The 12,741-nt window shown below is 43.5% G+C and overlaps 1 protein-coding gene and 1 long non-coding RNA gene across 22 annotated transcripts; one reads left to right on the forward strand and one right to left on the reverse strand.

The window, feature by feature from the left end:
- The first annotated feature begins 288 nt into the window (after positions 1-288).
- On the forward strand, positions 289-10,867 carry LOC120680900 (zinc finger BED domain-containing protein RICESLEEPER 2-like). The gene is made up of 4 exons (XM_039962480.1): positions 289-364; positions 8,598-8,784; positions 8,948-10,263; positions 10,847-10,867. The coding sequence occupies exons 1-4, from the start codon at positions 356-358 to the stop codon at positions 10,865-10,867; spliced, it is 1,533 nt and encodes a 510-aa protein (XP_039818414.1). The 5' UTR covers positions 289-355.
- Positions 2,886-8,419, reverse strand: LOC120682088. 21 transcript variants are annotated; one of them, XR_005678205.1, is made up of 11 exons: positions 7,875-8,419; positions 7,658-7,765; positions 7,077-7,098; positions 6,947-7,000; positions 6,003-6,592; positions 5,758-5,931; positions 5,575-5,640; positions 5,419-5,490; positions 5,195-5,253; positions 3,998-4,978; positions 2,886-3,287 (listed from the first exon to the last, which is right to left on the reverse strand). It is a non-coding gene; the product is annotated as an uncharacterized LOC120682088 (long non-coding RNA). The 21 variants fall into 21 exon arrangements; XR_005678207.1 differs by having other exon boundaries at positions 8,259-8,418; XR_005678214.1 differs by lacking the exon at positions 7,077-7,098 and having other exon boundaries at positions 6,003-6,101; positions 6,204-6,230; positions 6,440-6,592; positions 7,658-8,418.
- Positions 10,868-12,741: the final 1,874 nt, after the last annotated feature.

The raw sequence follows: 12,741 nt of genomic DNA on the forward strand, positions 1-12,741 counted from the left end.
GAAATTTCCTTGAATTTTGTGGCTCGGTTCAAAAATCATAAAATCCTGCAAAAATATTTTTAAATAAACATTTAAAATCTAGTATTTAAATAAAATTTTTGGAGGCCAAGTTGCATAATAAAATTTGAACCTTCTTAACAAGCTCAAATTCAAACAAATACGAAATTGAATTCAAAACAAGGCACACATGCACATGATGCTCCTTGATGCCCTAATGATGCTTATGATGATGTTGTTTAAGTGGTAAGCATGTTTTTATATTTGGGGTCATGACACTCCCAGACTACTTCAAGGCGTCTTTGACTGATCTCTTGAGCTCACTATCTGGTTAGCTACCTTGGCACATACGGATTTGATGGAAACGGTAATTCCCTCAAGCAAATATGGGTATTTTTATGTGCCTTTATTCTTATTGGACTTGGCTAAATTATGTCCAGCCTTAATTTAGCTTTCTACTATGGCCGGTCTATTTTGGGAACAGCAAAACATAGTGCTACCAGTTTCTTTCCCTTTTAAGTAAAAACTACTACCCGTTGCACACTGTGAGGCGGGACCGCACCTGTCGCAAAGATAAGGACAAAAAAATATGACGTGGGCACATGCAAAATCAGTCGCATGCTTAAAAAGCTATAATTTTACAATAAAGCATCAAAATTGAAATATGATTTTACCATTGCGTTGCTCCCAACAAAACGATCAAAATAAGATCTCACTTCAATATATTTCAATGATATTTTTCTCATACAATTCCAAAAGCACTTTGGTTAAAAGTTGAAAGCATATCATAATGAAATACGAACCAATTTAGAATAAATGTACAAGCAAATAAAAATAAATTGATTCAAATCAAATTAGAATAAATATATACAAGCAAATAAAACAGATTCACAATAATATTGTTTCATCAATCATCACGTAACCACTTGATACACCCTGCTTACACTTGACTTTAGCTTCGCTGCACATGACCTACAAATATAATGTAGTGGATTGATCAGGCATCATTGAGCATCAGGGTGTTTGATTTCAGGCTAAAAGAGGCATCAAAACATATAAGTGGTATCTTAGAACATGAATATCAAGCAAAAATATACATGATGAGGCAAACTTAGAACACCATATTATCATTCAGCACATTAATATTTTTATTTTCAACACCCCACCCCTGATGGAAAGAACACATGTCAGAAATCATAATACATTTCGAAACAAGAAGGGGTTGTTCAAACATATAAAAAACAAGTCTTCACACCTCCTCTAGAACATAGAACCAAGCAAGAATTTGAATCAATAAAAACAAAAGATGGTAGGTAATCAGCTTCCTTTACAACCTGATAAGCATATCCGAAATGTCAAACTGTTGTATAGGAGAAAATAACAACCTGATACATAGTATTTTGCCTAATTAATAGTAGATTATTGTCTATTTACGATCAGATTATTGCCCATATACAACAAAAAGTATTGCTTAGTATAATGATGTGGTTCAGTCTGCGAAGGGAGCGGATCGGGCTGACCCTTTCCCTGCTCCTGCGATCCACCGCATTCAAAGTCCAGATCAGAGTCGAACCATATGGTTACGTTTCCGTGCTCCTGTTGTCCGCGGTGACCCGCGGGGCGAACCGCACACCTGCTGCCTTGCTTTCATGGTTTTTATGGCGGTAAGGCGAGGCGCGGCGACCTACCGCCTTCCAGATGCCTAGGCGAATAAGGCGCGCGGCGAGGCGACGCCATATTCATATCCTAATCTCCAATGGAGCAGCACAAAAACACACTGATGCATACCTTTTTGCTGCCAATTCTGGAGCATATGTACTAGTGATCCTCCTCTTTCCAGCTTTGCTTGCTGGCTTGATCCATGTAGCATGCTTGTGACTATATAGCAAGCAGAACAGAGCAGCACTGGACTGACCATCAGCACCTAGCAGGCTAGCACGAACAACCAGCACCACAAGCTAGAGGCAAGTAGTGCACAAGCACAAGCGGACATCACCACAGTATGTCCAAGTCCAAAAGATTCAGAGCAGAGGAAGAAGGTGAAGGAGGAGCAAAGGAGGGAGAGAAGAGTGTAATTGTGAGCCAACATGAAGGATGCTAGCATGGAGGTGGAGTAGAGGAAGCATCCACGAATCGATGGGGGTAGAGGGCGGAAGTGCAGATCGACGGGCAGAGGTCCAATCGGAGGGGCGGATTGACGGGCGGAGGTCCAATCGAAGGGGCAAATCGGCGGATCAGAGGCCCAATCGGAGGGGCGAATCGGCGGAGCGGAAGTCAGAGACCGTGCAGCAAGCAGGAGCCTCGAATCGGCGGCATGAAAGGAGCAGCGATGGCTGGATGGAGGCGGCGCGCCGCCGGATTCCAGGTGCTGCTGCCGCCGACCTCTTCTCTTCCTCTCTCTCTACTCTCTTTCCCTCCCAATCTCTCGATTTTTTGTGCTGCTGGGATGGGGCACGCCCACGCGGGAGGTATACGCGCTCGATTTCCCGCGTGCTCGCTTCCCGCCACCCTTTTTTCCGTGCGCGCGTAGCCGATTTTGCGGCCGTGCAGCGTCCGCCTCGACGAATCGGATGCCAAGGCGACGACTAGGGCGCGTGAGGCGACGCCATAGTCACCCAATCCGTGGCGAGCAAGACGCCTCAGTTGGAAAACCGCCTGGACGCCTAGACACCGCCGTAATAACCATGCTTGCTTTGGTGATCGATCGAGGAAAGCTAGGATGCGGCCCTATCCCTGTGTGTGACTGTTGATCCATGACCACCCTGGCCTGAAATATGCAGTACGCACACATACACATGTCTGGAGGCAGGGGCAGGTAGACGCTGCTGTTCCACACGTCAGGGCCCAGCCGGCCTTTTCTTGCTCGACTAGCAGAGAAACACAATGCATTGCATGCAGCAGTACTACTAGAAACACAATGCATTGCTGCATGTACTGTGTGCCATACTTGGATCACATCATGCATGTTCATCCTTCTTCTCCTTTGTTTTTCTAATAATAAGACTAGTAGTACTATTGTGGGTGTGTTTGAGTGAGTGAGATCGATGGGAAAAGACTAGCTAGCTTGTGGTACGGCATGAACCAGCATGTTTCAGAATCAGACAAGACAACTGTTCATTTGACAAAGAATGTAAAAAGGCTTCAAAACCACCACACCAGTCACCAGTAACACCTTCATGAAACTGAAGAATGCAGAATTTTCTTGTCTGTGTTAGTTTCAACTCTAACATTTCATCAGTGCTGAATAGTCTCCCTGTGTTGCCCCATCTAGACAGGTCCCCTTCTGCTCCCTGTATTGATATACCACAGACAGAGAGCATCAGTACTCTGTTGCCTTTATTAGCTAGTTGCACAAAGAACCATACATCCTTTATAAATGGAGACTGCAAGAGATTTTTGGACGGGTGGTGAACAAAGAACCATACATCCGTTACAATTGTCTTGCAAGTAAAAGAATTAAGACATTAACAACTAGCACACTCCTCTACCACTATATCTAGCACGCCGGAAGGCACAACAAGACTGCAACGAGCAGAAGATGGCTATAGGAAAAGAAAGAGCATATGAAACAAAGAATAAGACATTAACAACTAGCACACTCCTAGAAAACAAGGGCGAAAAATAAACAGCGCTTTTCTTTTCATCCTAATCTGCCGATAAGCCACCATGATCTTGTAGAACCAATATTCCTAGCTAACTGTGTACAATACACCAGCTGACCAGCAAGCTCACTGCACACAGCAGTAAAAGGAGAGGTGTGCAAACAGATCAACCTCTTTCACAATTACAACTCACAAGACAAGCCAAGAACTAGCCATAGATCCAGACCAACCTGGCATTAGCAGTTTAGCACAGAGCCGAATCCTGAACCATGTCTCTCTCTCTCTCTCTCTCTCTCTCTCTCTCTCTCTCTCTCTCTCTCTCTAGATAGGACTTGCAAATTGCAATTTGAAGATGGCTATAGGAAAAGAAAGAGCATATGAAGCAAAGGATATCTCACCATGGATCTCCCAGCCGACGACGCGGAAGCTGAGCACGCGGCGCTCGTCGTCAAGGATCTCGAGCCGCTCGCGGCTGCTGGTGGATCCACAGGGCAGGGGCACGCACGGGGCCCCTCCTCTCACCCGACCGTTGGTCACGGCTTCAGGAGATCAGGGCGGAGCTCGCCGCGCTGCGGGACCCTGTACGCGTGGCCGCCTCCATGTGGCAGCTAGGCCCTGCGCGCGCCACCCCCTGGCGCCCCCGCCGCGGGCCTCCTGCAGGCCGCGCCGCCGCCGCGGGCCGCCTACAGGCCGCGCCGCCGCCCCCTGTGACGGCCGGCAGAGCGCTGTCCTCGTGAGGGAGGAGGAGGAGGAGCGGTGCTGTCGCGGGAGGAGGAGAAGCGCCGTCAGGGTCGACCCTAGGGTCGATTGAGATCGATCGGATCTTAACCCTACTGCTCCTCTTTTGTTTAGGGTCGAACCGCTCCGGCCCACAGGCCAAAATGAGGAGCAAAGCGACTTCACAGGTGGGTCGACCCGGACCCCTTGCAGGGCTAGATGTGGTTAGAAATTGTGCAACCTATCCCCAGCCTTTTAAATTCTTATTTAATATCATAAACAAACACGTCATAAACATTATGATTAATGTTCAGTAGGCATTTTAATCATATCAGTTAAGTATTTAAAGAAGTATGATATCCTCTGTTTTCATGTGTTAGTCAATCTGAACACAGAAGTATGGAGCGAACACCACATGGAAATAATATTATAGTAAACCTAAACAAGCAGTATATGAACCTTCAGAATGCAATAATGAGCGAATCACATTAAAGGGGAGCAAAACCTCGCCGTGAAGCTTCATGTTGAGGACGTGCTGCCACGGCGGCATCATGAGCATACGGAGTTTCACGGCGAGTTGGGTCCTCCCACCCGAGCTCCTCGAGCTTGAACACTGACGCCGCGGGCGGTGGCGGCTCCTAGACATCACCGGCAGGACCCAGCTACACAAATTGATAAGCAAATCATATCAAATGGGAGCAAAAGAAACACATCAGAAATACCCATACACTAGCCAACACATAAATGGTACTTTGCCTAATTAATATAATATTATTCCTATCTATGATCAGGTTAATGCCTGTGTCAAATAGGAAAATTGCTTAGTATGAAGTGTGGAACATATTTCAAAAATGATCCCAGCAATGAGGGTAGCTCACCTCCTATTAGCGGCAAGAATGTTTACCCAAAATGATCCAAGTGCATGTTCTGCTGATGACTGCAAAAAATCAAACCGAGGATGAGCACATGAGTATCATACTCCATGACCATATCCAAAAGATAAACACCACGCGAAAACCCCCAAATCAAAACCTTGATTGGACACGCAGATGAACATGGTTTTGGATGTGCCGCAGGCAAAGAAGAGGTAGAGAAAGCTCACCTTAACCTGCTGCGCGCTTCGGCACACCGCGCATAGGATGCCAACGCGCAGGGGATCTCCCCCCACCACCCACTGATCAGCACAACGATGAAAAAATCAACAAAACCCGATTAGGACGCATGGGAAGCACATAGAAAAAGTGGCATAGGAGCTCACCTTGGCCTGGATCTGCGATTTGCGGCGTTACTCTGCTACTCATCTTATAATATCTTCTAACAGTAACTATGGCAGTGGATGATGGCATCAGCACAACTGGCTTGATCAAAGGGGACAGGCAGCTCGGCCGCCAAAATTCGCGACAGAGGAAGTGGGAGAGAGATAGAGAGAACTGGAACTGACCAAGGTGGAGATCTCCCCGTAGTCTTACATCGAAGCATATGGGCACCCATTCAAGTCCACTCCTCTCGCCATGGTCATTCGCGCCGTGGTAGCAGGATGCTGGAGTCGGCACTCACCTCCAATCACGAGGCTCGTCCTCCTTCCTTGATTTGAGCTTCTCCCTCTACCAAAAATCTGGGAAAAAACAACCAAATAGTATCGATTCCCAAACAAGAAAAATGGGTCATATACAAGCTATTTCTCACCTTTGTGTGCATCATATCCTCCACCACCAACTGGATCTCTCCAAATCTCTGCTGGAAATCACATCGGAAAAATTCCCCAAAATGTGACTCGTCCTGCTGCTGCGCGTACGCAACCACACCGACGGTTGGGTCAGACCCCAAATCATATAGCAAGCTTTGTGTTCACCATACCTTATCAAATCGAAAGGAGTAAAGCAGTACATCTATATTGCGAGAATGTACTTCCAGCTGTAAGAAAAATAGCAGTTTGCACTTGTTTTAGAATCTACGACTTAAGTATCATATTCTGTAGGTTACATGAAGAAATATATCGAACCTAAACCTACAGGAAGATCAATATATTTGGATGTCACAATCTTTAGATAAACCAATAGTCTCAAATCAGACCAATGAAATCATATAATTCAACTTGAAATCTTGTTAACGCAGGTGAATACCTGTAAGGTTTTGAGCTAAACAACAAACAGTATTAGAAGCTGAAGTACTCCTTGATTGTTAAAAGTTGAAAGCATATCATAATCACTTCGTAGCAATTTAGAATAAATGTACAAGCAATGTCCTGCCACCTCCTACTTGATTCACCGAAGCTTCTTAAAAACAGCAAAAAATGAAAAAAAAAGAATTGTAAGATACTCAACAAAATCGCTTAATGAACTGCATTGTTATACCTAGATAGAGTTATTGGAACTATTATTATTGCCTCTGTAGAATAGTATTATTGCCTCTGTAGAATAGTTTTATTGAGAACCAACATTTAAATGGCTAAAGAGAATGTAAAAGGACATTAGTAATCCAATTAAAATGCTTTTGAGTATTACCAAATGCCTATAAGAGACTGTAAAAGGACATTACTAATCCAATTTAAATGCTTATGAGTATTACCAAATCCCTACAAGACACTGCAAATGGAGTAGTAGCTTTGCATAGTAGAAATTGAACTTTACCTCAACATGTTTGCCTATGTATATATGCAATCAAAGCTTCCCTTCCCAGCGTACCTACACAAATTAAAATCGATTCAATAAGCAAAATTGAAAATTCTGAAAGTAAAGGGAAATAATCAAAAGCACTTACCTAATTAACAGCAGATTATTGCCTACGTACAACAAAAAGTATTGCTTAGTATAATGATCACTTTTAGGAATTCCATGTGTTCAACCAATCACCAGGCTTTTGAATTCCGGTTAACATGTCATGAGCATTTTGATTAGTATTCAGTAGGTGTTTAAATAATATCAGTAGATCATGTCATAAGTTTTATATCCTCTGTTCCAATGTGTTAGTCTATCTGAACACTAATAAAAGATGGATAATGCTAGCCTGGTGCCATGAGTCCAACCAAAATCATTGTCAAAACCTGGGAAATGATAATGATTGAAAAGAGCTATCTATGCTATAATTTACACTAATTGAATCGGCAAGTTGTCCTATTATCTTACTGCACAAATGGTTAAAGCAAAACGAAACCAATTCACATAACTAAATACAAAGTTTGCAGGCAGGCACAATCAGACTTCCACGCATGTGGTCATCAACAACTTTATATGTTGGATGAGCACACATCTGCGATCTGCAGATGCTCTAAAAACTAACACAGGCAGCTCAAAAAAAGGGAACTAGAAGCAAAGCATATGTTCCTTGAATGGTTCACTGACCATGAGGAAGGTGACATCCGTGTCGGCGGGGTCAAGCAGCACCTGGTCCACATGCTCCTTCACCATCTCCTGGCCGGCCACCGTTACCTCCTTGATATACAGCTTCTCCTAGATGCAACATAGTAGCAAGAGATGATGCCTGTAAGCAACACTTCGAAAAAGCCACACATGCATTTTCTCAAACAGGTTCAGGGCAGACAAGAAAAGGGGGACACACAGCAGCCATGCTGAGGCTGAGGGATAGGAGGGAGGGTAGGCCTCCACGTAGATCTTGGAGCAGCTGCTCATGGTCTCGTTGGCGGCCATCTAGCAAAAATCCCCCAAACCCTAATCCCCAGCCTCAAATCCCAGATCGTACCCTAACCAGCCATGCCTCAATATGACAAGACGGTGAAGGAGAGGCACGCTACAGGCCCCTCCCAATCTGAGAGGGCGCGGACAAGTGCGGCGGCGCGCCATAGGGAGGGGCGGACGAGGGCGGCGGGGCGCTGTAGCCTGTAGGGCGCGCTGTACAGCTAAAGCATTGTAGCCTCCGCTGCCGTAGGACTGGAAGGAAGGCGGGGCAACGTAGTAGAGCGGCGCAGTGGAGGAGGAGGAGGACCTATGTCGTCGCCGGCCGCGGCCATGATTCCTCCGGAGTTTGATGAACGAATCGAAGGATGGGAAGAGAGAAGCTCAGGAGAATGGAGAGGGGGCAGCGTGTTTGGCTGTGTGAACAAGGTGTGAAGAGGAAGATGCCCTGACCCCTCGCGAGTCGCAATGAAAACATTAAGGTCGCGCGTAATTCCTGAGAGCGTCTGATCAATAATGGAGGATGGATGGAGCCGGCCGTATCCGGGAACAAAAATACCACCGGCTTGAATAGAGTCATTACCTTATTTATTATTATTGAAAGTTCAATGGATTATTGGTTGACATATACGATGGTTATTATGCTCAGATGTCAACTTCTCATCCGACTGAGGCCTCAGACACCAATACAAGCATCAATGATGACCATTCATCAGGAACACCAAATAGGAGGTCTAAAGTTTGGGAACACTTTGAGCCAGAGTTGGTCGAGGTGGATGGTGCTCTGAAGGCTGTTTGCAGATACTGCGGCATGAAGATGGCTAGCGGAAAATCAGGTACAAATAGTTTGAGAAATCACATAAAAAGATTCTTGTCGAAAAATTAGTGCAGATGATAGACAGATGTTTATTGCCACAATTCAGAAACAACCAGCGGGTCCATTTACCTTCAATCCTCAAATAAGTCGTGAGTTAATGATAACTTGGTGCATTCGGGGAGAGGTTGCATTTAATAAATTTGAGGACCCAAGTTTTTCACCATGGATGGCATCCTTGCAGCCCACATTTGATTGCATTGGGCGCCAAACAATCCGCAATGATTGTGTTCGTATGTATGGGAGAGTGAAGCAAACATTAGCAAGTGAACTGCAAGGTCTTGATTCTCGCATATGCTTCACTTCTGATCTGTGGACATCTAACCAAAACCTGGGATATATTTGTCTAACAGCCCATTATGTGGATGCTAACTTTGCCTTGAATAAAAAGATAATTTCTTTCAAAGCATTGAAGTATCCACATAGTGGTCTAGCCATTGAGGAGGCAATCACAAGATGTATGACAGAGTATGGAATAAAAGAAAAGATGTTCACTATCACCCTTGACAATGCATCAAACAACAACACAGCTTGTCACCTTTTGCAAGAAAGTGCCAAATCAGACTTGCTGTTTCGTGGTCAACATCTTCGAGTTAGATGCTGCGCTCATATTCTGAATCTTCTTGTCCAAGATGGTATGACTATTGCTGATGCAATACTTGAGATGATCCGGGATCTGATTAGGCACATTAATTCCTCACCGAGAAGAATCCAAAGTTTCAACGAGATAGCTGAAAGAGAGAGTCTTTCTCCAAAGGCTGGTTTGGTTCTTGATATTCCGAACCGTTGGAACTCAACTTTTGATATGATTGTTGAGGCTGTGAAGTACAGGAGCGTGCTGAAGAGGTATGCTGCATCAAATCAAGAACCTTTTTCATCAAATGATGACTGGATAAAAGTTGAGGCCATAGGTGATTTTCTTGAGGCTTTCGAAGAAGCTACAAGGGCGTTCTCAGCTGATAGATATCCTACAACACACACTTTTTTGGATAATGTTCTTTGCATTCATGAAGCTTTAAAAATTTCAGAAATGCAAGCTAATGAAGCCATTCAAAATTTGGGTAGAGCAATGGAAAGCAAATTCAGCAAGTATTGGGATGGGAACTATAATATGACCCTTGTTATTGCAACGGCACTTGATCCAAGAAAGAAGATGGACTTCTTGGAATTCTTTTATCAGAGGGTGTGCAACTACTTTGTTGATATTGAGACAAGCATGACTTCAGCTAGAGAATGGATGACTAAGTATTTAAGGAAATATGAAGAGATTGTTAAGACAAATGGTGTAGATCCAGTGTATACTACTGTATCTAGAGGCATTATGGGTTCACCTGTGTTAGCTAAAAGAAGGATGCACCAAGAGTTTGCCCACTTTAGAAATCAAAAGAGAGCTAGCAATACTCAAAAATCAGAACTTGATGCATATCTGGAAGATGAACATGTGAGAGATGATGAAAACTTTGAGATCTTGAGTTGGTGGAAGACAAATAAAGACAAATATCCTGTCCTATCAACCATGGCACGAGACTTCCTTGCAATTCCATTGAGCACTGTGTCTTCCGAGTCCGCATTTAGTTTGAGTGGTCGGATTCTTAGTGATAATCGGAGTTCAATGACACCTAAAACCCTTGAAGCCCTTGTTTGTGTTAAGGATTAGCTGTATAAGCTCCCAGGCAATGATGATTGCTCTCAGATTGTGGTTGACTAGCACAGGTCAGTACATTATTAGTTACTGGAGGGGGCAAACTTGTATCTCTGTTTACCATTATTGTGTTGTAAAGTTTTTTCTTTTGTTGCATTTAGCTGAACTGTCAATGCTTTGATTTTATTTGTTCTCAATGCTATCATTGCTTGCTGTAAATCTGTAGGTTCCTATATTTCTAATTGTGCTGTAAATCATGAGCATAAAAACAGTGCTAAAATGTTCATAAAACAGTGCTAGCAGCGGCATAATTATTGTAGCAGTAGTGCAACTAGTCCCTTTTGGCTGTGTTGACTGTGTTGACATTTGCCCCTTATTGCAGAAACTAGAGTTAGGTGCATGACTGTGTTGTTTTTGGGTGAACGTTACTGGACATCGCTTATATATGTGCCTGAAGCTGTTGGCACACTCAGACCAGCCTTAATTGGGACGCATGTTATGTAGCATTTGCTTTGTTGTTTGGGTGAAGTTTTACATGTTGCTTGACATGTTTATGTGCCTGAATCTGGTTGGCAAACCTGTTCACACTCGTAGCAGCAGCGGTTAATTCGGACGCCTGGTTTTTGCCACTGAATCGTGTTATATATGTTTCTAGGGCGAACTCCAATTCTTATTTTGGCTTTACATATATCATGCAAGTTTGCGAAACCTCTTATGTCTGCTGAGTGCTCAGAATATTGATTTGTTGAACTTTGACAACCGTTAGTGCTAAAAAAGTGAACTCATAATTATTGTAGCAGTAGTGCAACTAGTCCCTTTTTGCGAAACCTTTTGGCAGTAGTGCATGCATGTATCTGCAGCAGACTGCTTCTTTTACCTAAACGTGTTAAAGACTGCTTTTAACTCATTCTGCTCTCGGCATCAGAGAGATGAACGGATGCAATCGATTCAATATCTTGTTGCCGTCATAGCTGAAGCGTAGATTGTTCAACGGCTTACGACCGGGAGTCCTGAGCTTTTGAGTGCTGACATTATACCATCCGACGAGTGCCGTCTACATGCTCATTTACTTCAACAGTATCCATGGCAACCCACGGGAGCAGCCCCATGGCAACCCAAGACATGGTGGGTTGGGTTGGGCTGGGGATGACTTGATTTGGAATGGAGTGAGGTGGAGTAAGAAAAAAAACATATTTGCTTTGGATCGGGGTGGGAATGAGTTGGGTTCTTGTCCATTAGCAGGGCTACATGTGATCTCTTCAACGGCTTATGGTTATGGAACCCAACAAGGTAACAACAATCAACATTGGCTCTTGGCTCAGTTCTTGGCAACTCCCCTCCACAAAAATATTTCTAAGATGTAGCATGTAATTTCATTGTTTTATCTATTGTTTCTAAGATAATTCTCGATGTAGTATATTGTAATATGCATTAACACTGAACATACGTTTTGCACGCACATAAAAAAACTCATCTTTTTTTCTTTGTTCATTTATGTTAATGTAACCATTGACCCCAGTGCCATCGACATGTACAAAAATGACTAGTTCCAGGTCCAACTAATTCTAGAAATAAACCGGCAAATTTTGTTTCCAAGATAGATTGACTATATCTGTGTATGCTGCACGAAGCCCACAATTGCTGTCTTGTTTGACTCGTTTAGGGTCTGCCTAGCGCTGGTGAAGTGGGACTTGGGCCGGCCCAGCCCTGAATATTTGCAAAAATAACGACAGGTATAAACTGAATATTTAGAGCTATCATTGCCGGCTTGGATACTTGTCAGTTGTCACCACGTGAAGAGATTTTCTTGCGTAGAAAGCAAACTTCATCTTTTATTAATTACAATTTTAATTAGAAAGCAGCATAAACTGATTGATTAGAAACCAGCTACCGCAGATTAATGCTATTTTCTTATAATGCTCGACTAGGCACGGCACAAAAGGCAGGTGGTGCTGTGTCGCCTGTTGTGCTTGTGCAGAGATCAGGGTCTGTTTAGCTGGTGAAAAATTTTGGGCTAAAAATTTTTGTGAAGAGAATTTTACCATTTAGGAGTGGTAAATGTAGACTAATTACAAAACTAATTATAGATCTCGTCTAGAAATCGCGAGGCGAATCTAATGAAAGTAATTAGAGGATAATTAATTCATGATTAGCAGATGATTACAGTAGCATCACTGTTGTAAATCATGAATTAAGTAGATTTATTAAATTCGTCTCGCAATTTACATCACATCCGTGTAATAAGTTATTTTATTTGTCTACATTTAATACTTCATG

The sequence above is a fragment of the Panicum virgatum genome, chromosome 7N (genome assembly GCF_016808335.1).
Source record: "Panicum virgatum strain AP13 chromosome 7N, P.virgatum_v5, whole genome shotgun sequence".
Taxonomy (NCBI): Eukaryota; Viridiplantae; Streptophyta; class Magnoliopsida; order Poales; family Poaceae; genus Panicum; species Panicum virgatum.

Bases quoted from the DNA above. Each gene is read 5' to 3' on its own strand.
- LOC120680900 (XM_039962480.1), top strand. The intron at 8,785-8,947 runs GTACAAATAGTT...GCATTCGGGGAG, and splicing joins GATGGCTAGCGGAAAATCAG to AGGTTGCATTTAATAAATTT. The intron at 10,264-10,846 runs GTGAGAGATGAT...CCCTTATTGCAG, and splicing joins CATATCTGGAAGATGAACAT to AAACTAGAGTTAGGTGCATG.